This window comes from Rhinopithecus roxellana, chromosome 10 (assembly GCF_007565055.1).
Source record: "Rhinopithecus roxellana isolate Shanxi Qingling chromosome 10, ASM756505v1, whole genome shotgun sequence".
Classification (NCBI taxonomy): Eukaryota; Metazoa; Chordata; class Mammalia; order Primates; family Cercopithecidae; genus Rhinopithecus; species Rhinopithecus roxellana.
This window is the reverse complement of record NC_044558.1, coordinates 84,480,153-84,504,540: the sequence shown is the minus strand read 5'-3', so window position 1 is coordinate 84,504,540 and position 24,388 is coordinate 84,480,153. Positions and strand designations below refer to the sequence as shown.

The following is a 24,388-nucleotide window of genomic DNA, read 5'->3' as shown; positions in this document are numbered from 1 at the left end:
CTCTCTGTCTCTCCCACCTTCCTTTCTTTCCTCCCTCCTTTCTCCCCTCATGGACGCTGGCCCTTTTCGCCACATTTGATTATGGCCCCACCCACAGCCATAGCTGATTGGACCAGGGATAAAGAATTAGGCCAATCAGATTCATTTCTCTTGAGTCCTTGCGTTCTGCAACTGGGCAGGGGTCTGGGCTTGCATTTGAACTGTGGAACTTAACTTGGAGAGCATTGCGGAACCACGTGCCCTGGGAGAAACAGAGGAAGTCGGTGTTTAGCGACTCGCAACGGGCACACAGAGAGACAAACAGAGGCGGGTTTCAGACAAACTGAAAGAGCAACCTCGGCACAGGACAGTTTTCTGATTCTATTAATAGGTTCTCATGAGGTTGGGCACGTTTCCTGCACTGGCAGTCTGTCAGATAAGTGATTCCTCAAAAAAAAAAAAAAAAAAAAAAAAAAAAGGCCTCCCTTTCCTGCTGAAGAATGTCACTTGATTTTCTGTAAATTGTAAACACACCCACACACTCACACAACTAAGAAATCCACCATTCAATCCCCAATTTTTTTTTTTTTTTTTTTTTTTTGGTAACTTTACATTGTTTCCATCACGAGGTCAGAACATTTCATTGCTGCTGTGAGACTCTCCAGAGTTCTCATTAAAGAGTTCAAGACAGTGGCTGTTCCGTTAGCCTCGATATCTGAGTGATTACAGAGAGCAGAGCCTTCTGGGAGACCCATGATGGCCATATAGTGTGAGTGAGAATTAATGCATCACTGCTATAAGCCATGAGACACTGAGAGTGCTTTGTTATTGCAGCATAACCTGTCCTATCGTGATAGAATCATAAAAAGTGCTGAGAAACAATTTGCTGGACACGGGACCCAGGAAAGTCATGGAAACCAAGGGAAAAAAACTGGTCCAAGATGCAGAAAGTGGCCAGTGATGTTGAATGCATCCAAGAGATCAAGTAAAATAAGGAATAAAATATATCCACCCAGTCTGGCAACTGAGAAGTCTTTGGTAACCTCGTTGAGAACAGAATCCATGGAGTGGTGGAGGTGGCAGTGGTGAAATAGCGGACAAGGGCTGAAGGAGTGGAGAGGGGAGAGCATGAAGGACCAGTGCAAGAGTGCAGCAGAAAGACAAGAAAACAGGCCGAGTGTAGTGGCTCACGCCTGTAATCCCAACACTTTGGTAGGCTAAGGCAGGCAGATCGCTTGTGACCAGGAGTTTGAGACCAACCTAGCCAACATGGTGAAACCCCATCTCTACTAAAAATACAAAAATTAGCCGAGTGTGGCGGTGCATGGCTGTAATTGCAGATACTCAGGAGGCTGAGGCACAAGAATTGCTTGAACCCAGGAGGCAGGGGTTGCAGTGACCCAAAATCTTGCCACTGCACTACAACCTGAGCAACAGAGGGAGACTCCATCTCAAAAAAAAAGAAAAAAAAGAAAAGAAAAGAAAAAGAAAAAAGAAAGACAAGAAAATAGATGTCTTTGAGTGGTAGCAAGAGCAACGCTGAAGTGATTTGCCTATTCTGGACATTTCCTATAAATGGAGTCATAAAAGATGTATCCTTTTGTGTCTGGCTTCTTTCACTTAGCGTAATGTTTTCAAGGTTCATCCATATTGGAGCATGGGTCACTGTTTCATTCCTTTTCATGACTGAATAATATTTGCTTATATGGACTTTTGTCCTTTTGTGTATCCATCCATCAGTGGATGGACATTTGACTTGTCTGCCTGTTCACTGCTATATCTACTATTCCTGGTGCTCTTGGGAATAAGTGAATGAATGAGTGACTGAATAGCATAAACAGAGCTGTCCAAGGTCACAGAGCTGGTAAAATGTGAAGCCAGGATTGGAAGCCAGACCGACCATTAGTCCCCTAGAGCCTATGTTCTAAGCATCAGGCTTTACCTACGAATCCCCTCTTTTTATAGACGAAGATGGCTGTATCATTCAGATTCCCGGCAGGAAAGCAATGGCATACTCAGGTGGGGTAACTAATGATGGAACCATCTACAAAGGTGTGGACAGAGTTAAGGAAAAGCAATAGGGGATAGTGAGCTGCCTGGGGCTGGCAAGAGTGGGAAGCCCTTATCAATCTCAGGACTCAAGGAGGGAGTGGTGCCCAGAAGCCCCGCCTATATGCAACGGAGAAGGGCAGGGCCAGGGAGTCCCGTCCATCCTCACTGCTCTCCAGTCTCCTGAACTGGAAGCCAGAGGGTGAGGGGAACCCTGATGCAGTTTGTATGCGTGGGAAAGTACAATTAGTTTAGACTGAAAAACTAAAAATCTACCTGGCCACTTAGCAGGCTGGAATAACAGAAATGGATCAAGCCAGCTGTAAAGACAACAGGGAACAATATTTCTCTGTAGCTGTCAAGTGATAATACAACCCAGCATCTTTGAGTGACTGCTGAAACATTGTCCTTTAAAATCAGAGACCTTCAGAAACTTTGCTGTTTGAAATTACATGACCAAGACTGAAATATTCCAATTTTGCCTGGAGGATCTAAGTCATCTTGACACAGGGAAGCAGCCTCAATTTACAACTCAGGAGCAGAGCTTCAGATAAAGAGTTTCTGGACACATTTGACATTTATCTTAGCTATGTTGCTTCCTAGGAAGCAGGGCCCTGGGTCATCTTTGCAATCCAGACTTGACGGTGACTGCTTTGTACAAACCTGTTGTGCTTGTAGTCTATCAAAACATGGCTTCTTCATTTAGATTCTATCTAAACTCCACTTTCCTCGGAATCCTATAATAAATCGCTGTCTTCCTTTGTTTGGTGATGTGCTATAGCTCTTCTGGTGGGTGGTGTCCCTCACTGAATAGGTCAATAAACCTAACTTTGTTGGACTGCCACTGTGTCCCTGGTGATGTTCAGCTGATTCAGGTCTAGGTCATGGGTCGACCTTCCGGGGTGCAGAGCAGAGTGGAGAGTAACTCAGAGGGTCAAGCACGAAAGATCTGGCAGAAAAATAAAGCCCCTCCACCCCCACCACGCCTACCCCTGCAAATCTGATTTCCCCCACCAACTGCAGACCAGAGTATTATAAGGGGCGGCGGAAGAAGAGACAGACATCTTCATTTACTCAGAGCTCCTATACAGCAGGGGCTGAATAAAGGGTTGTAGAAATGAATGAATCAATCTCTGAGTGGGGCTTCAGGCAATGGAAAGATCTCAGCCCTTTTCTGAGGCACAATGGAAGCTCCGGGTCTTGTGACATTTGCACGGCTGCCCCTTTCTTCCAACAGAAATGAAACCAAAAAAGTGAAAGGAAAGGGGGAAACAGAGAATTCTAAAAATGCCCGTCCTCTGAACACCATCTTTGTGTAGGCATCTGGGGGAGGCCAGCTGGGGCGAGGTCATCTGCCAGCCAGGCCCGTAGGACTTGGCTCTTCTTGTTTATCGCGGCCGCATCTGGGGCAACTGCCAGGGCCCGCCCCAACTCTGCAGTCATTGGAGGAGCTTGAAGTTAAAGGCTCCTGCTAAAAATCAGTACGTTTCATTTTGCATTTACTGGGAGGGGGCTTGCTGTGGCCCCGTCAGGAAGAGTAGAGCTCTGGTCCAGCTCCGCGCAGGGACGGAGACTGTCACCATGCCAGCCTGCTGCAGCTGCAGTGATGTTTTCCAGTATGAGACGACCAAAGTCACTCGGATCCAGAGCATGAATTATGGCACCATTAAGTGGTTCTTCCACGTGATCGTCTTTTCCTACGTTAGGTAAGTGGGATGTGAGGAGGATTCAGATCTCTGCAGTGGCTGACAGCACAGAAAGCCCCAGGGGGCAGCTTCAGGTGCACAGTCTGAATCTCACATGGTTTTCGAATCTGAGACGTGCTCTCAGCAAGCTGGGCGGGAGGGAGGAAGCAGCAGCAGCAGGCAAGAGGAAACGGTGCCAGGCTGCAGCAGAGGGAAGCCACAGGACGGGCGGGATTCCTTTCTGCTCTACTCCAGGCCCACCAGGGCGAGCAGGGCAGGGCACACCTGGGGAAGTTGGGAAAGCGCAGGGCAACACCCTGGATCCCCAGGGAGGAGGCAAGGATCTCAGGGCACACCTGGTGATCATGCTGGCGTCTGAGTCACCGTGCTTGGGAGGAATAACACCCTCCCAAGGTGATAATACAGGCTTGAAAATGTATTATAACTTTAGGTCTTCACCAATGTCAGGAAGGCCCTGCTTTTTGATTTTTGTTTTTTCTAAAAGAAACTTACTGAGATATAATTTATACACCATACAATTTACCCATTTAAAGCGTATCATTGAATGATTTTCAGATTATTCACAGAGTTGTGCAACCATCTCCACAATCAATTTTCATCGACTCAAAAGGAATCCCACACTCCTTGGCCATAATTTCCAACACTGTTCCTCCTCCTTCCTACCCATCAATTTACTTTCTGCCTGTATGGATTTGCCGATTCTGGACATTTCACATAAAGGGAATCGCACAGCCTTTGTGCCTGGCTGTTTGCACTTAGCATGTTTTCAGTGCTCATCCATGTTGTAGCATGTGTTAATACTTCATTCAATTTTTTTTTAAGAGATGGGGTCTCACTATGTGGTCCAGGCTGGCCTCAAACTCCTAGACTCAAGTGATCTGCCTGCCTCGGCCTCCCGAAGTGTCAGGATTACAGGCATGAGCCATTGCACCCGGCTGATACTTCATTCCTTTTTATGGCTGAGTAATATTCCATTGCATGGATAGACCACTTTTATCTATCCATTCATCCACTGATGGGCATTGGGGTTGTGTCCTTTTTTGGCTATCATGAAAAATGCCATGCGAACATTTGTGTACAAGGTTTTATGTGGATACATATATTCTCCTTTCTCTTGATTATGTACCTAAGAATAAAATTGCTGGGTCATATGTTAACTATGCTTCACCTTTGGGGGAAATGTGGAGCTGAATTTCACAGCAGCTGCCGTTTTTACATCCCCATCAGCAGAGTATGAGAGGTCCAGTTTCTCCACATCCTCACCAATGCTTGTTATCATCTGTCTTTTTGGGTTTTGTTGCTGTTGTTTTGTTTTTGTTTTTGAGATGGAGTCTTGCTCTGCTGCCCAGGCTGGAGTGCAGTGGTGCAATCTCAGCTCACTGCAACCTCCACCTCCCTGGTTCAAGCGATTCTCCTGCCTCACCCTCCCAAGTAGTTGGGATTACAGGTGTGCGTCACCACTCCTGGCTTATTTTTGTATTTTTAGTAGAGACGTGGTTTCGCCATGTTGGCCAGGCTAGTCTTGAACTCCTGACCTCAAGTGATCCACCCACCTCGGCCTCCCAAAGTGCTAGGATTACAGGCGTGAGCCACCATGCCTGGCCAGTTGTCTGTCTTTTTTATCATAGCCATGCTAGTGGGTGTGAAGTGGTAGTTCACTGTGGTTGTGATTTGAATTTCCCTGATGGTGAGTGCCTCTTATTCTCTGTGCTGATTGATAATGATGATGGAGGCAACTTTTGTCTATAGACTGTGGCAGTGTAGTTTACTAAGAGTTAGGGTAACTTTTTTCATAATACTGGCTATGTCTTCTGGGCCAAGTCATTAATTTCTCTGAGCCTCAGTTTCTGCATCTGGTCGTAGGGTTGTGACAACCAAAAAGAAAAAAAAAGGCATGAGCAGCCCTTATTATGATGACTGACATAGGATAAGAGCTGGTATCTATTTTTAAAAATAATCTTTCTGAGTCCGGGCGCGGTGGCTCACAGCTATAATCCCAACACTTTGGGAGGCCGAGGCAGGTGGATCATGAAATCAGGAGTTTGAGACCAGCCGGGCCAATATGGTGAAACCCCATCTCTACTAAAAATACAAAAATTACTGGGGCATGGTGGTGGGCGCCTGTAATCCCAGTTACTCCAGAGGCTGAGGCAGGAGAATCGCTTGAACCCGGAGGCAGAGGTTGCAGTGAGCCAAGGTGGAGCCACTGCACTCCAGTGTGGGTGACAGAGCAAGACTCCATCTCAAAGTAATAATAATAATAATAATCTTTTTGATTATATAATAGTATATATGTACATAAAATACACATATGTATTTTTATATACATCCTCTGCTCTGACCCTCAAAGTAATCATGTCCAAGTTCAGCATTTGAGATCTGGAAATGTGGATTCAAAAATCCTTCACTTCTTTGAGCTTTGGTTTCGTCATCTGTAAAATGGGGAGCATTGTTGATAGGAATATTAAATGAACTAATAAATCCAAAGTTGTTTGAGAACTATATGGCATATAGCAATCCCTGATTAAGTGTTAGTTCTTACTATTAATAATGCTATTATTAGGATTATTATTATTAGATTCATACATTTACCGTTCAACAAACATTGAATGGTAAACATATATGCTGGGTCGGGCATGGTGGCCCATGCCTGTAATTCCAGCACTTTGGGAGGCCAAGGCGGACAGGTCACTTGAGGTCAGGAGTTTGAGACCAGCCTGGCCAAGGTGGTGGAAACCCCATCTGTATTAAAAATACAAAAATTAGCCGGGCATGGTGGTGGGCACCTGTAATCCCAGCTACTTGGGAGACTGAGGCAGGATAATCGCTTGAACCCAGGAAGCGGAGGTTGCAATGAGCTGAGATTGCACCGCTGCACTCCAACCTGAGCCACAGAGCTAGACTCTGTCTCAAAAATATATATATATATATAGTATTTTTAGAAGAAACAGGGTTTTGCCATCTCTACTAAATATATATTTTTAATATATTTTATATATTTATATATTTATATATATATATATATATGTGTGCTGAAATCTAAAATAAGAGATATTACTTAAACCAGCTATCATATGACCAATGGTAAAGAGCATAATTAGTAAATGCCCCCTTCTGTATTAATACATAGATTGTATGTCAAAATTTCATGTAGCAGGTGATGGGACTTCCTGACATTCTTGGGCTCAGTATACAGTCTTTTTATTTCTTTCTTTTTTAGAGACAGGGTCTCATTGTGTCACCCTAGGCTGGAGTGCAGTGGCATGATCACAGCCCACCACAGCCTCACCTTCTCAGGCTCAAGTGACCTCCTGCCTCATCCTCCCAAGTAGCAGGGACCATAGGCACACGCCATGATGTCTAATTTTTTATCTGTTTTGTAGAGATGAGGGTCTCCATATGTTGCTCAGGCTGGTCTCAAACTCCTGGCCTCAAGTGATCCTCCTGCTTTGACCTCCCAAAGTGCTGGGATTATAGAAGTGAGCCACTGGGTCGGGCCAACAATTCCTTTTTTCTTTTCTTTTCTTTTTGAGATGAGGTCTCACTCTGTCACCTAGGCTGTACTGCAGTCTTATGATCTCAGCTCACTGCAACCTACCCAGGCCCAAGCAATCCTCTCACCTTAGCCTCTCGAGTAGCTGGGACTACAGGTGTACACCACCACGCCCAGCTAATTTTTTGTATTTTTGGTAGAGAGAGTTTCACCATAGTTGTCCAGGCTGGTCTTGAACTCCTGAGCTCAAGCAATCCACCCGCCTTGGCCTCCCAAAGTGCTGGGATTACAGGTGTGAGCCACCATGCCCAGCCTTCAATTTCTTAAAAGTAGATTATTGTATAATAATAAATTTTCTAAAAACAGATTACTATGAGAACACCTTGTAATGATAAATATTTTTCACATGGTGAAATCATAGCTTACCTGTATTTAACTCCCTCAGATTCAGTCATACATGTTCCATGGGGACATGGAGAGAGAGAACAATATAAATAATGCAATGATTCAGCAACCAGGTTCCCTGGAGTAGGTGTGAGACGGGATACTGGCATCTGGGGTTCCCTCCGTCAATCTCTGTTCCCACATGCTTTTTAGCGAGCATCTTGCTGCTCTACGTATTAATCTGGGTACATATTTTTCAGCCACGTGGCCCCTAAAATAAGTCAACTCCTTCACCTTCACCTGGAGCGAAACTGTCAAAACAGTAACTTGTTCTAGAGCTGGAGGCAAAATTGGCTCCAGCAGACCCACTAGGAAGTGGGAGGCATTTGCTATGCTTTGTGGACAATTTAAGGGTTTAAAAGGCCATTTTGATGAGCCATGATTTTCATCTTAAGTGCCACCTTTAGAAGATAACCTTCACATAAAAGTTTCTCTACTGTTTGTATTTTAAAATATAAAATGGAAGAAAGAACTATCGCCAGCTTTGCTTTTTTCCTCTTGCTTAATGGACTATCTATTAACATCTCACTAAATGGCCAAATGGAGTCTCACAGTACACAGTTTGGGAAATGCTGCCTTAAGTTGCACTGTGAAGCCTTCAGTTCATGTAACCGTGACTTAGCCATCTGTGAAATGGGTAGACCCATGGGGCATAGGAATTGGGGAATGTAGTTTGCATCAAGCAGGACTGGTGTGGACCATAGGTGGAAATCCAGACAGGCTTGAGCAATGTTCAGGACACAGCAGCAAGTGACATGTTCTGACCAGGTGTTCCTACTGGGGCTGGAAGGACTAAGAGCCAGGATAAGGAGACAGGGCCTCAGTTATTGAAAATAGAATACAAAGCAGGGACTGGTTATGGGGGAAATTAACCAAGAGGCTGTTCAGCTTCTCTTATTCTCACAACCAAGTTCAGATCTGGAGTCAAAGGCAGGGATGCAGCTACAAGAGGAGTTTGTGTTGGAGGTCTGTGCAGATAGGATGCTAAGCAGGGCTGTGTCAGCCAGGATCGTTTGGGCAGTAAGTGACAGAAACCCAACTTATGTTAACCACAAAGCCTCAAAGGGGAATTTATTGGATCATGTAACTGGGCAGTTAAAGAGATGGTGCTATCGTCGGACATGAATGAAGATAAGAGTTCAAACTATGTCATTAGGGCGGAAAACTATGTCATCGGGGCGCATCCCTCTCCCTACATCCTGGCTCCATTTGCTTCTATTTGGCTTCCTTCTTGAACAGCTCTCTATGTAGCAAGATACCCTCACATTCTCTTCTTTTAACAACCTTAGAGGAGTAAACAAGTCTTTCTTGATAGCTCTGCTAGGAGAGTCCCAGGAAAGACTCTGAATGATCAGATGTGAGTTACAGATCCATCCCTGAATCAATCACTGTGGCCATGGCCAAGGTGTCATCTGATTGGCCAGCCTGGGTCACGTGCTGGCTCCCGTGGCAGGAAGTAGGTAGAAGACAAGGGAGCCGTGTGAGCCCTACCTGAACCACATCCAGTGGATTTTCCTTAGGAAGGAAGATTCTGTTAACAGACAAAATGGGAAAAGGAAATGGGGAGGGTAGGCAGACAAAAATCAGTGATCTATTACAAGGTCTTTCCAAAAACCAGAAATTAGGGATTTCTGAAGTCTGCTTCTGTAGTCCTGGCTTGTCTCAGCCCTGCAGCTGGGCTGCGGAGACTTTATCTGGGCAACTGCTGAGCTCGTATTCTTACCTCGGCCCCTTCCTCAGTCCCACCAGGAGCCCTGCTCCTCATCTCGGACCTGCTGCTTGGCCTACGGAGGCTGCCAGCTCACCTTGGTACTTTACTACTATTTGGTTTCTTTGACCACCAAGCTGTTGCTTAAACCAAGCCGCCTATGATGGCACCACCTTGGAGAATTCTTTTTTATTTTTATTTTTTATTTTTTGAGACAGGTTATCACTGTTTACCAAGACTGGAATACAGTGGTATGATCTTGGCTCACTGCAGCCTCGACCTCCCGGGCTCAGGTGATTTTCCCACCTCAGGCTCCCCAGTAGCTGGGACTATGGGTGCATGCCACCACATCCAGCTAATTTTTGTATTTTTAGTAGAGACGGGGTTTCAACATGTGGGCCAGGCTGATCTCGAACTCCTGACCTCAGGTGATCTGCCCACCTCAGCCTCTCAAAGTGCTGAAATTACAGGCGTGAGCTACTGCGCCCGGCTGGAGAATTCTTTCGATTTTATTCCGAGTGGGTTGAGAAGCCATGGGAAGACTTCAAGCAAAGGAATAAACGATGGTTGCATTCTCTTTGGAGGATTTCCCTCTTCCCTGGAGACCAGTCCTCACAGAAGCTTTTCCAATGGCCACAGAAGACTAAGGAAGATTGAGAGAGGCACAGGAAACAATTCCACTCAGAGCTGCTGCTTCTTCACTGCCCAGTCAGCCTCCACTGGCGCCAACAGTGAGCCTGTGCTGTCATTCCTGGTCCCAGGCTGGCTGTCGCCATGGAGATGGTGCTGCTATGCTAGTTTGTGGCTGTTAAAATGGAGCTCCTGGCTGAACACCTGTTTCCCAGCGGGTGGCCACAAACCTGTGAGTCTGGGCCTCTTCCAGCTGAGTCGAAGTGAGCCCAGCACAGAGGCCAGGGAGGCACCAGACACCAGGAGGAGCAAATCCAAATCCAACCCAAGCATGGCCCCTCTGACCATCTTTTTTTTTTTTTTTTTTTTTTTTGAGACAAGAGTCTCCCTCTGTCATCCAGACTGGAGTGCAGTGGCACAATCTTGGCTCATTGCAACCCCCACCTCCTGAGTTCAAGCGATTCTCCTGCCTCAGCCTCCCTAGTAGAGACTACAAGCACACGCCACCACACCCAGATCATTTTTGTATTTTTAGTGGAGATGGGGTTCTGCCATTTTGGCTAGGCTGGTCTTGAACTCCTGGCCTCAAGTGAGCCTCCCGCCTTGCCTTCCCAAAATGCTGAGATTACAGGTGTGAGCCACCCTTGCCCAGCCTGCCCTTGACCGTCTTCAGAGAAGTCGAAGCAGGAGGTCTGCCACATTCTCATCCAAACCCTGACACCTGGGTGATGTGCTAGAACTTGAGGGGGAGGGTCAGAGATAACCCAGTTAAGGAAGTGACCCCGTAGGAGGAGAAGAATCCAATCACGTGACACACAGCATGAAGAGAACAGTAAATGCAAAGATCTGGAAACACAGGAGGAACAGCAAGGACGGCATGTCCCAGAACCTGGGGAGAGAGGAGGGAGCAGCCAGAGCTGAGGGCAGGTCGGGGGAAGAGTTGCAGTTTGATTTTCAGTGCCATGGGAAGCCACTGAAAAGTGTTATGCAGAGAAGTGAAAGCATCTGACTCATGTTTCCAGAAGCCTTATGGGTCACGATGCAGAGCACAGAGTGTGGTGGGACAAGAATGATGGTGAGGGACCAGTGAGAAGGTTCCTGGAGTCACCAGATGTGAGGAGACGGAGCCTTGGGCTAAAATGGGATGGCGGAGCTGGAGAGAGGTGGACAAAGCCGGGATGTGTTTTAGAGGCAGAACTGACAGATTTGCTAGGAGGTGAAAGATGACTCTGGGTTCCTGAGGTACGATGATGCCTTTTACCAACTTGAAGAAAACCAAGGAGAGGCTTGAGGACTAACATGGCACTGTGAAGGAGGCCAGGCAAAGGTGGAGACTGCTGTGAGCTGTGGCTAGGTGACAGACAGACCCTGTCTTAAAATATTTATGTAATAATAAATAAAGGACCAGGCGCAGTGGCTCAAGACTGTAATCCCAACACTTTGAGAGGCTGAGGCAGGCGGATCACCTGAGGTCAGAAGTTCGAGACCAGCCTGGCCAACATGGCGTAATCCTGTCTCTACTAAAAATACAAAAATTAGTCGGGCATGGTGGCACACACCTGTAATCCCAGCTACTTGGGAGGCTGAGTCAGGAGAATCACTTGAACCCGGCAGGCAGAGGTTGCAGTGAGCCTAAATCGCACCACTGCACTCCCACCTGGGCGACAGAGAGAGACCCTATCTCAAAAATAAATAAATAAATGAATAAATAAATAAATCAAGGATATCAGACAAGCAATTAAAACACCTGCCTACTACCATCTATCCACATCCTTTTTTTCATGTCTAACACTAAAATAGCTGGAAGCACATCATCTCAAAAGATAAGCATGGTTCTTTCAAATAAATGGCTGTAGCCTTATGAAAAGCTACCGCTGTGTCTGATTTTCTTGTTTTGAGGGGTAATGATGGAGGCTTCTCTCCTGCACCCACAGGCCTCTGGGGATGCCACCCCAGCCCAGCCTCCCACCCTGGACTGGAGCCTCCCAGCCCCTCTGCGTGGGTAGCACAGTGTTGGGAAGAGGAAGGAACAGTTTGTCCAGCTTTTTCACAGGCCCACAGCTGGCCGGTGCAATGGCAGAGAAAGTGGGGCTGGAGAAGCCAGCAGGGGCCGGATCATGGAGCGCCTTGAGCTGCATCCCACAGGCACTAGAAAGCATGGAGAGCTGTCCCCCCAGCTCCCAGCATCTTATTAGAAAATATTCAAACATACAGAAAACATGAAGGGTTTTATGCTCATGTTTTCATTTTAGAGAGATCATTCTGCTTGAAATATAACACCTACTGAGTACTGCTGAGGACTTAGCATGTGTCGAGTTCTGTTCTTAGCATGTGAAGTGTATTGGCCTATTTGATCCTCCTACATAATCCTGGAAGATTGGTTGTGGGAGTGGGTGATCATGACCTGAACAGCCTAACCATGTTTAGGGAATGCTCTGTGTTAGGAGTTCCAACCCCCCCAATCCATGTCACAGCTGAATGTCCCAGTTTCCCTTGCGGCCGGGACACAACAGGAGACCCAAGCTTTCCAAACATATGCCCCAGGCAACATTTTGATACACAAGGAATAACACAGGATGCTGGGCGTGCGCAGAATTCAAATTCAGGAATGGAGAGAAGTACTGCTCTTTGACCCATACAATAGGGGATCCCCTTCCTTGGACCCTGCCTTAGAGGGCCCCACTCCCACTGCACACTGTGAGCTGCCCTATGGAATGAGGGGTGTCTGAGGCTGGATTAATTTCTATTTGTTACAAGCAGTGGAAACTAACACAGTCCCACAAGCCTAAACCAAGGTGCCAGCGGGCTGAGTTCCCGTCTGGAGACTCTGGGGAAAATTCACTTCCAATCTCATTTTTGTTGTTGGCAAAATTCAATCCCTTGAGGCTGCAGGACTGGGCTCTGCTCCTTGCTGGCTGTCAGCCTGGGGCCACTCTCAGATTCTGAAGTCCTCCCATATTCCACGCCACGTGGTCCTCTCCATCTCCAAGCCTACTATGACACAACACATTGTTCTCATGCTTCAAACCTCTGACTTCTCTCCTGGGACCAGTAGAATACTCTCTGGTTTTAAGGGGCTCATGTGATTGGGTCAGGTCAATTCTACCATATCATGGAGGCTCGCCATCTTGCCCAGGCTGGTCTTGAACACCTGGGCTCACGTGATCCTCCTGCCTCAGCCTCCCAAAGTGCTGGGATTACAGGCAGGAGCTGCTGTGCCCAGCCAAAGCCAGCATCTTCAGACCTCTCTGCCCTGTTTTCATATGGCCTTCTCCTCTTTGTGTGTGTCAAATCTCCTTCTGCCTGTCTCTTATAAGGACATGTGTAATGGCATTTAGGGCACACCTGGATGACACAAGGTCCTCTCACCATCTCAAAATTGTTAACTTTGGCTGGGTGCAGTGGCTCATGCCTGTAATCTCAGCACTTTGGGAGGCTGAGGCAGGCAGATCACTTGAGGTCAGAAGTTCGAGACCAGCCTGGCCAGCATGGTGAAACCCTATCTCTACTAAAAATACAAAAGTTAGCTGGGCATGTGCCTGTAGTCCCAGCTACTCAGGAGGCTGAGGCAAAAGAATCGCTAGAACCTGGGAAGCAGAGATTGCAGCGAGCCAAGATTATGCCACTGCACTCCAGCCTGGGGGACAGAGCGACTGGGCACGGTGGCTCACACCTGTAATCCCAGCACTTTGGGAGGCCCAGGTGGGCAGATCACTTGGGGTCAGGAGTTCATTCAAGACCAGCCTGGCCAACATGGTGAAAGTCTATCTCTACTAAAAAAAAAAAAAAAAAAAAAAAATTACCCAAACGTGGTGGCAGATGCCTGTAATCCCAGCTACTTGGCAGGCCGAGGCAGGAGAATCACTTAAACCTGGGAGGCGGAGGGTGCAGCGAGCTGAGATCACTCTGCTGCACTCCAGCCTGGGCAACAGGCGAAACTCTGTCTCAAAAAAAAAAAATTAGCCAGGCATGGTGCTGCATGCCTGTAGTCCCAGCTACTGGGAAGGCTGAGGTGGAAGGATTGCTTGATCCTGGGAGGGTGAGGCTGCAGTGAATTGTGTTTGTGCCACTGTACTCCAGCCTGGGTGAGAGAGTGAGACCTTATCTCAAAAAAAGTAGTATCAGTCAAATGCAGTGGCTCTGTAATCCCAGAACTCTGGGAGACCTAAGTGGGTGGATCACCTGAGGTCAGGAGTTCGAGACCAGCCTGACCAACATGATGAAATCCCGTCTCTACTAAAAATACAAAAATTAGCTGGGTATTTTGGGGGCACATGTAATCCCAGCTACTCGGGAGGCTGAGGCAGGAGAATTGCTTGAACTCAGGAGGCGGAGGTTGCAGTGAGCCGAGGTCACGCCATTGCACACCAGCCTGGTGGCAGAGTGAGGCTCCATCTCAAAAAAAAAGTCTCTTTTTACAACTTTTTTGAGGTATAACTTACATATCATAAAATTGCCTGTTTTAAATATACATTTCAATGACTTTTACTAAATTTACCAAGTTGTGCAACCATCATCACGATCCAGTTTCAGAACATTTCATCAGCCCAGTAAGAGCCCTCACACCCATTAACAGTCACTCCCCACCATGGTTGCTCAACCCAGGTAACCAAGAATCTACTCTCTGCCTCTGGAGATTTGTCTTTTCTGGACAATCTTTCTTCTTAAACTCAGCAGAGTGAATTCTGTTGTTTAGAACTAGAAACCCTGCCCAATAGAATACTAATATCCTCTTGTTTTGCGGGGGAGACAGAGTCTCACTCTGTCGCCCAGGCTGGAGTGCAGTGGTATGATCACACCTCACTTCAACCTCCACCTCCCGGATTCAAGCGATTCTCCTACCTCAGATTCCTGAGTAGCTGGGATTACTCAGCAATCTCATCTCTACTAAAAGTACAAAAATTAGCCAGGTGTGTTGTGCACCAACACACCTGGTTAATTTTTGTACTTTTAGTAGAGATGGATCTCACCATGTTGGCCAAGCTGGTCTTGAACTCCTGACCTCCAATGAGCCACCCGCCTTGGCCTCCCGAAGTTCTGGGATTACAGGCGTGAGCCACTGCACCCAGCCCTAATATCCTCTTATTACAGAAGAAGAAACAATGACTCAGAAAGGTTAAGTCACTTGCCCAAGGTCGTGTAGCCAGTAAACGGTAGAGCTGAAATTGAACCTCACTCCAGAGTCCATGCTCTCACTAAAGTATTGCAGTGTGGAGAGTGGAGGGGACAGGGTGAGACTGGAGGAATGGAGGCCATTTAGGAGACTATTGGGATGTCCAGATCTGAGAGCTGATGGTGACCTGCACTGGGGAGGTGATAGAGGCAGAAGAGAGAAGTAGATGAATTTGAGCAATATTAGGAAGTGAAACAGTAGGATTTGGCAACTGAATGGGTAGGTGGACAAGAGGGAGAGGATGAGTCAAGGAATGTGCCATGCTTCTGGCTTGGGCAACTGATGGGTGCTGGAATAGCTTGCTGGGATAGGAAATGCAGGAGAAACAGCCAATTTGGTGTGGAAGATGAGGTCAGAACTGAAGGCATTGAGTTTGAGGTGTCTATGGAATGTACAAATGGAGATGTTGAATGGGTGGTTGGATATATAAATCTGGAGCTGAGATGTAGGTTTCTATATCACCAGCATATAGATGACAACCAGAACTCTGGAAGAAGCTGCAACCGACCAGCAGGAGAAGATGTAGATGAGAAAGCAAAAGGGCCTAGAACACGCCCCCGAGGAGTGCTAACCTTTAAGGGGTGGGAGCACAGAAATCCCCAAAAGATTCTAAGAAGGGTAGCCACAGAGATCCAATGAAAGTCAGGCACAAGTGGATTCCTGCAAGCTAAGGGAAGGAGGTGAGGGAAGTGGGGCATGGTCACAGTCAGTGTCAACTGCTGCTGAGAGTTCCAGCAAGATCAGGTCTGTCATGTATCTATTGGATTTAGTGACAATGACGTTGTTGTTTACTTGGCAAGAGAGGCTTTAGAGAAGGGATGGGGGTGGGAGCCAGACTGGAATGGGTAGAGGAGTGAGTGAATTGAGATGCGGAAGTGGATGTGATGACTCACTCTTTCTTTTTCTTTTTTTTTTTTTTTTTAAGTTATTTGAGACGCAGTCTTTCTCTGTTGCCCAGGCTGGAGTGCAATGGTGTGATCTCCACTCACCACAACCTCCGCCTCCCAGGTTCAAGCGATTCTCCTGCTTCAGCCCTCCAAGTAACTGCGATTACAGGCATGTGCCACCACACCGGCTAATTTTTTGTATTTTTAGTAGAGACAGGGTTTCACCATGTTGGCCGGGCTGGTCTCAAACTCCTGACCTCGTGATCCACCTGCCTCAGCCTCCCAAAGTAGTGATTTGGCTATAAAGAAAAGAGGAATGGAGTGGTGGTAGGAGGGATTAAGCTGGGGAGGGGAGGCATTTTTAAGAGGAGAAATGATGTTTAAATGCAGATGGAAATGGGACAGGAGAGAAAGGAAAGTTGATGGGGTAAATGAAAATTATCTTCATCATCTTCCTCACCATCACCAGCAGCAACCACAAGGAAAGCTTGTTCTGCTCTGGGACTGCCCTGTTAGACATTTCTTCCTTATACTGAGCCACAGTCTATCTCCCCGTAACTTTTGCCTTTGGTTAGAGTTCTGCCTTGTGTCCCTCTTCTACTCTTCAAATGGCTGCACACTGCTACTATGTCTCTCCTCTTCTTCAAACTCACATCCCCCATCCTATGGGCCATGTGCTCCCAGCCTGGCTACCAGACCCTCTACTGTCCCAGCCAAGTTCACATGACAGTCCTCTTATTTGTCAAGCCCCTCTTTTTTTTTTTTTATTTTTGAGATGGAGTCTCACTCTGTCGCCCAGGCTGGAGGGCATGGTGCAATCTCGGCTCACTGCAACCTCTGCCTCCTGGTTTCAAGCGATTCTCCTGCCTCAGCCTCCCGAATGCTGGGATTACAGGCACACATCACCATGCCTGGTTATTTTTTGTATTTTTAGTAGAGACGGGGTTTCACCATGTTGGCCAGGCTGGTCTTGAACTCCTGACCTCCAGTGATCCGCCCGCCTCAGCTTCCCAAAGTGCTGGAATTACAGGCATGAGCCACTGAGCTGGGCCAAGCCCCTCCGAAGAGGCAGTGTGCACACTCTTGCTTTGCTGATAGAAGCATGAAATGGTTCAAGCTTTTGTGATTTGGGAAAATGAACTCAGATATAAAATGTGCACACCCTTTGACCCAGAAGTTGTCCTATGGACTTAATGCCTTAGGTGTGAGAAGAAGCTTGTGCAGGGATTCCTGGCAACATGAATGCGGGGTGAACAGACAGTAAGCACAGTGGTTAGGAGCACAGCATGAGATGAGGCACAGGACAAGGATGCCCACTTTTCACCACTGCTGTTAAACATTGTACTGGAAGTTCTAGCCAGAGCAATTCGGCAAGAAAAAGCAATAACAGGCATCCAGATGGGAAAGGATGAAGTAAAACTACCTTTAGTTACAGGTGGCACCATCCCATATAGGGAGAATTCCAAAGAATTCACAAGAAAACTGTTAGAGCAAAGAAACCACTGCAGTCAAGTTGCAAGGAACAAGATAAACACACAAAAATTAATTGTGTGTGTGTGTTTTTTTTTTATACCAGCAATGAACATCTGAAAAGGATATTGGAAAAAGAATTCCATTTACTGTAGCATTTAAGAAAGCTGAGGCTGCAAAGCCACGTGGCTGTGTTTGGAGCTGGTGCTGCTATTTACTACGTGGCCTTGGACAAGCTTCTCACTTCATTCATGCCACAGTTTATTTAGCTATCAGGTGGAGGTAATACTAGTACCTTCCTCATAGAGTTGGGGTTTGTTTGTTTGTTTGTTTTTGGTTTTGCTTTCGTTTTTGATGGGGGAGAGTAAGGATTGCAAGAGTTAATATATGTTAGCAAAATGGACTTAGAAGAGTGGTTGGCATATGGTAAGGACTATATTAGGGTTACCAAAAATGTTTATAATTGGGAAAATTGAACAAAGGTTCCAGTAATTATCCATCCCTGAAGGCTGGTTGGCAAATTAGCACAATGTACCTTTTAGCTTGAACCGTATGGAGCTGCCGATATTCTATAGCTATGGCCTGCAAAATGCAAAATGGGCAGTTTTGTTTGTTTGTTTGTTTTGGAGACAGTCTCACTCTGTGGCCAGGCTGAAGTGCAGTGGCACAATCTTGGCTCACTGCAAATTCTGTCTCCCGGGTTCAAGCAATTCTCTTGCCTCAGCCTCCCAAGTAGCTGGGATTACAGGTGTGCACCCCCATGCCCAGCTAATTTTTGTATTTTTAGTAGAGATGGTGTTTCCACCATGTTGGCCAGGCTGGTCTTGAACTCCTGGCCTCAAGTGATCTGCCTTTCTCAGCCTCCCAGAGTTCTGGGATTACAGGCGTCAGTCACCGCACCCAGTCAAAATGGGCCGTTTCATACATTCAATCTAAACACTAGGATACTCTTTAGCCACTGAGAATGACTGTGTATCACAGATCTATCTTTATCACAGATCTGTCTTTACTGTCATAGAAAGAATTAATAACGTATTATTGAGTAAAAAGAACAAGTTACAAAACAGCCTGCAGCCATGTTTGTAACATCAGTATATCTATTCATGTGTCTAGGCGTGGACATAAAGCGATATCTAGAAGACACTCCCATTGCCTATGGGAATGACTTGTACTGGGATCTTTCTATTTATTTATTTAGAGACAGAGTCTTGCTCTGTCATCTAGGCTGGAGTGCAATGGCGTAATCTTGGCTCACTGCAACCTCCGCCTCCCAGGTTCAAACGATTCTCCCACCTCAGCCTCCCAAGTAGCTGGGATTATAGGCGCTCACCACCTCACCTGGCTAATTTTTGCATTTTTAGTAGAAATGGGGTTTTGCCATGTTGCCCAGGCTGGTCTCAAACTCTTGATCTCAAATGATCCACCTGCCTCAGCCTCCCAAAGTGCTGGAGTTACAGGCGTGAGTCACTGCACCCAGCTGTGATCTTAACTTATATTTTTTCTTTTTAACCCTTGATTTTTACTCTGTTAGACTGACTTTAGGAATCTGACCCCCAAAACTGCAAAAGAATAAATTAGTGTTGTTGAAAGCCACCAAGTTTGTGGTAATTTGTTAGAGCAACAACCAGAAATTAATACAATCAGGATTTAACTTGCCTTGGGGGTGGGTGCTGGCTCCCCGCCACTTTCTTCTCAGAGCATCTCTTGGGTCCTCGCCCCTTGCTGAGCCCCCACCATGGCCAGCTGGACCAGCGATGGACCTGATCAGATTCTCCTCTTAGGATTTTAAATAAGAGATGCAGAGGCTGCACACCAAGCTTCTCCGTGCCGTACTGCAGGCACAGTGCCTGGCGCTACCGTTCTTTAGGGGTCCATGAAGACGTTTGTTGGCCTGCATTAGGCGTGAACTAAGAGATACAAGGGATACACTTTGGGGGCTCAGCCCTCTGATGTCACCTTTGCTCTGGAAGCCCAGGGGCTGTCAGGTGGAGAGGAACTTTGCTGAAAGGCAGGTCCTCCCTGCAGAGCTTGAAGAACAATCTAACCATGCTGGCATGGGGCCCATCCTACCTGCAATGCCAGTGTAAGTCTGTGACAGTCACTTATGTTCAGAGCATGTGGCTGAGGCTCTGAAGAACGACTTTATGATGGGCACCTTTATCTCCATTTGGTGGGTCCAGAGCAAGCTGCCTGAGGGTCCCATGGGCCCAACCTCACCCTCCATCCTTATTTCCCTGCCACTCCAGGGCTCCTCCTCAGCCAGACGTGCCTGTGAATGCTCCTTGATGGCTGTATGAGTCTGTTCTCACACTGCTAATAAAGACATACCCAAGACTGGGTAATTTATAAAGGAAAGAGGTTTGATGGGCCCACAGTTCCACATGGCCAGGGAGGCCTCACAATCATGGCAGAGGGTGAAAGGCATGTCTTACATGGTGGCAGGCAAAAAGCGAATGAGAGCCAAGCAAAAGAAGAAACCTCTTATAAAACCATCAGATTCCATGAGATTTATTAACTACCATGAGAACAGTATGGGGGAAACCGCCCCCATGATTCAGTGATCTCCCACCAGGCCCCTCCCACAACACATGGAAATTATGGGAGCTACAATTCAAGATGAGATTTGGGTGGGGACACAGCCAAACCATATCAATGGCCCTGGCTTCCCTCCCGTTAGCTCTCTTCTACTTCCCAGAATCTTTCCAGCTTTGTTCTTCGTCTTCTTTTTTAGAGACTGAAGTCTCACTGTGTTGCCTAGGTTTGTCTTGAACTCCTGGGCTCAAGGGATCCTCCCTACCTTGGTCTAACAAGTAGCTGCGACTATAGGTGGCGCACATCCTCCCGCCCCACAACTTACCCCTCCTCCCCAGCCCAGTGAAATCCCTAGGTTCTTCACACTCCTGTTAGCTCCAGGCACCAGCGGCTTTGCCTGCTACAGAATGAATAACAGGATAGCCTCTTACAGCAAAAAGGTCATGGGGACTGGGGAGGCTGGGAGTTCTCTCTTCATTCAGGGATTAAACCGACCACCTGGAGGGGTGACATGGCTTGCCTTAGTCACCAAGCAAGGTTGGGAGAGTATTTCTGGGATAGTCATTAGCACTTTCTTTCCAGAAGGAGGACACCACAAACTCACTTTCATGATCACGGTATCCCCCTGACAGGTAAAGTGTGCAAACTCGCTTTCATTCCCTTTTTGTCTTTGATGCAGCTCTGAAGCATTTTAATTCTTAAAATTTACATGTTCATGATGACACAGAGACAGGTTTTCTGTTCAGGAGAGGGCCTGACTCCATTAAGGCTGATCGATCATATGTTGCACGTTCTGGAATGAACATGAGAGATCAGAACTGAGCTTCCCAAATGGTGGGTCACATGACCAAGTGTTGTTCCAGGAGAACATTGCAACATCCAGTATGAGAGCGCTGTACACACCATGTATGTGTTGGGATGCTGGGCTGAAATGTATTATTGAGCAAGTGTTATCATATTTGTCTATGGAATTCTATTTAATAGCTCTATCTCATATATGCTGATTGGGTCTCAAATCTGGATCTCTTACCCCAACATCTTTCTTGAAAATCCTTCTTTTTAAATAAATGTTGGCCGTGTGCAGTGGCTCATACCTGTAATCCTAACACTTTGGGAGGCCAAGGCGGGTAGATCACCTGAGGTCAGGAGTTCAAGACCACCCTGACCAACATGGGGAAACCCTGTCTCTACTAAAAATGCAAAAATTACTGGGCATGATGGTGGGTGCCTGTAATCCCAGCTACTTGGGAGGCTGAGGCAGGAGAATCGCTTGAACCTGGGAAGCGGAGGTTGCAGTGAGCCGAGATCACACCATTGCACTCCAGCCTGGGCAACAGAGTAAGACTCCGTCTCAAATAAGTAATAAATAAACGTTATGGAAATACTAAAATATATTGTGAATAATATAACACCCACGTACCACCATCCAAGTTAAGAAATAAAGCATTACTAATCCAGTTTTGCTCCCTGCAAACTCATCCTTCATCCCATTCTCTTTCCTTTTGTTTTATAAACATCCTACTGGGAGGATCACTTGAGCCCAGGAGTTTGTGGTGGTAGTGTGCTAACTGCACCTGTGAAATGACCACTGTGTTCCAGCATAGGTAACATAGCAAGACTCCATCTCTAAACGAAATCCTTTTTTTTTTTTTTCTTTTTGAGACGGAGTCTCACTCTATCACACAGGCTGGAGTGCAGTGGTGCCATCTCGGCTCACTGCAACCTCCATCTCCCGGGTTCCTGCCTCAGCCTCCGGAGTAGCTGGGACTACAGGCACACGCCACCACAACTGACTAATTTTTGTATTTTTAGTAGAGACAGGGTTTTGCCATGTTTGCCAGGTTGGTTTCGAACCCAGGGTCTCAGATGATCCACCTGCCTCGGCCTCCCAAAGTGCTGGGATTACAGGCATGAGCCACCATGCCCAGCCTAAAAGAAATCCTGAATTTGACATTTGTCATTCCCTTGTTTGTTTTAATACTTGTACAGCACATATATGTCTACATATGTAAAAAATATAATTTTTTATTGGGGTAAAATTCACATAACAAAATTAACCACTGTAAACATGAACAATTCAGTGGCATTTAGGACATTCACAGTGCTGTGCAACCACCACATCTATCTATTCCAGAACATTTTCATCACCCCAAAAGGACGCCCCATGCCCCTTAGGAGTCACTCCCCATTTCTCTCCCCTCTGTTTCCTGCAACCACCAATCTACTCTCTGTCTCTGTGGTTTTACCTATTCTGGATGTTTCATACAAATGGAATTATACAATATGTAGCCTTTTGTGACTGGTCTCTTTGACTTAGCTGGGTGTGGTGGCGCGAGCCTGTAATCCCACCTACTCGGGAGGCTGAGGCAGGAGAATCACTTGAACTCCAGCCATAAATTATATAGTTTTCAAGGTTCATCAATGTTACTCACCCAGGCTGGAGTGCAGTAGTGTGACCTTGGCCCCCTGCAACCTCCACCTCCCCAGTTCAAACGATTCTCCTGCCTCAGCCTCCTGAGTAACTGGGATTACAGGTGCATGCCACCATGCCCGGCTAATTTTTTATATTTTTAGTAGAGACAGAGTTTCACCATGTTGGTCAGGCTGGTCCTGAACTCCTAACCTCAAGTGATCCACCCACCTTGGCCTCCCAAAATGCCGAGATTACAGGTGTGATTCGCTATGCCCAGCCTAGTCGATTCATTTTCACTGCTGCAAAGCATCCCATTTTTAAAAATTATTTTATTATTATTATTATTTTGAGACAGGGTCTCACTCTGTTGCCCAGGCTGGAGTACAGGGGTGCAATCATAACTTACTATAGCTTTGACCTCCTGGGCCCAAGCAATCCTCCCACCTTGGCCTCCAGAGTAGCTGGGACTACAGGCATGTGCCACCACATCCAGCAAATTTTTGTTCTTTGTTTTTTGTTTTGTTTTGTTTTTTGAGACAGAGCTTCGCTCTTGTCGCCCAGGCTGGAGTGCAGTGGCGCGATCTCAGCTCACTGGAACCTCCATCTCCCAGGTTCAAGCAATTCTCCTGCCTCAGCCTCCCGAGTAGGTGGGATTACAGGCTCACGCCACCGTACCCAGCTAATTTTTATTTTTAGTAGAGACAAGTTTTCACCATATTGGCCAGGATGGCCTCGAACTCCTGACCTCAGGTGATCCACCTGCCTCAGCCTCCCAAAGTTCTGGAATTACAGGCGTGAGCCACTGTGCCTGGCCCAAAGCATCTCATTGTATGAATCCAACAATTTATTTATCCATTCGTTGTTTGAGTACATTTAGGTTATTTCCTGCTTTCCCTCTTACAAGCAATGCTGCAGAAACATTCTGGCCCATAGCTCCTCCGGCACTGTACAAGAGTTTCCCTAGGGCACATACATAAGAGTTGTATTGCTGGGTCATGGGGAATGCTCTTCTTCAAATGTACTTGCTATTGTCAAACCTGAGCTGTCTTTTCAGGAGCCTACTAGTGGTTCTCAGCCCTGGCTATGCATTAGAATCACTTGGGAACTGTTTAAAAATATGTGGGTATCTGGATAACTCCCCTGACCCATGGAATCATAGTCTCCAGGAATGGGACTGGGGACCTGCAATTTTGAAAGCTCCCTGGGTGGTTACACAGCCAAGGTGGAGAACAGCTGGGACTGAGTCTTGGCCCACTCTGTCTCAGCTTCCCAAGGTCAGCTTATAGAGGGCAGCCATCATCTTAGACTTGCTAATATCACTTAGCAGCTGGGCAGAGAGAAGGGACTAAATAAGTAAAGTCTGAATGAGTAAACAAAACATTTAAAACAAACCCTGTAGGGCTGGGCACGGTGGGTCATGCCTGTAATCCCAGCACTTTGGGAGGCCAAGGCAGGTGTATCACTTGAGGTTAGACTTTCAAGACCAGCCTGACCAACATGGTGAAACCTTGTCTCTACTAAAAATAGAAAAATTAGCCAGGCGTGGTGGCTCACACCTGTAATCCCAGCACTTTGGGAGGCTGAGGCGAGTGGATTACTTGAGATTGGGCGTTCAAGACCAGCCTGACCAACATGGCAAAACCTTGTCTCTACTAAAAATACAAAAATTAGCCAAGTGTGGTGGTACGTGTCTGTAATCCCAGCTACTCAGGAGGCTGAGGCAGGAGAATCACTTGAGCCCGGGAGGCAGAGGTTGCAGTGAGCTGAGATGGAGCCACTGCACTCCAGCCTGCGCTACAGAGCAAGACTCCATCTCAAAAAAACGTAATAAAACAAACCCTTTAGGCTAGGTGCGGTGGCGCATACTGGTAATCCCGCTAACTATCTCCTACTGTTGTGAGGGT

General features: G+C 46.8%; 1 protein-coding gene across 2 annotated transcripts in view; it reads left to right on the top strand.

The window, feature by feature from the left end:
• The first annotated feature begins 3,472 nt into the window (after nucleotides 1-3,472).
• The window catches only part of P2RX7 (purinergic receptor P2X 7), a 57,545-nt gene continuing 36,629 nt past the window's right edge, over nucleotides 3,473-24,388 (top strand). For both annotated transcript variants that reach the window (XM_010368321.2, XM_030938769.1), the window contains exon 1: nucleotides 3,473-3,734. In XM_010368321.2, the coding sequence (XP_010366623.1) occupies nucleotides 3,610-3,734 (125 nt within the window). In that variant the 5' untranslated portion in view covers nucleotides 3,473-3,609. The remainder of the gene's footprint in view (nucleotides 3,735-24,388) is intronic.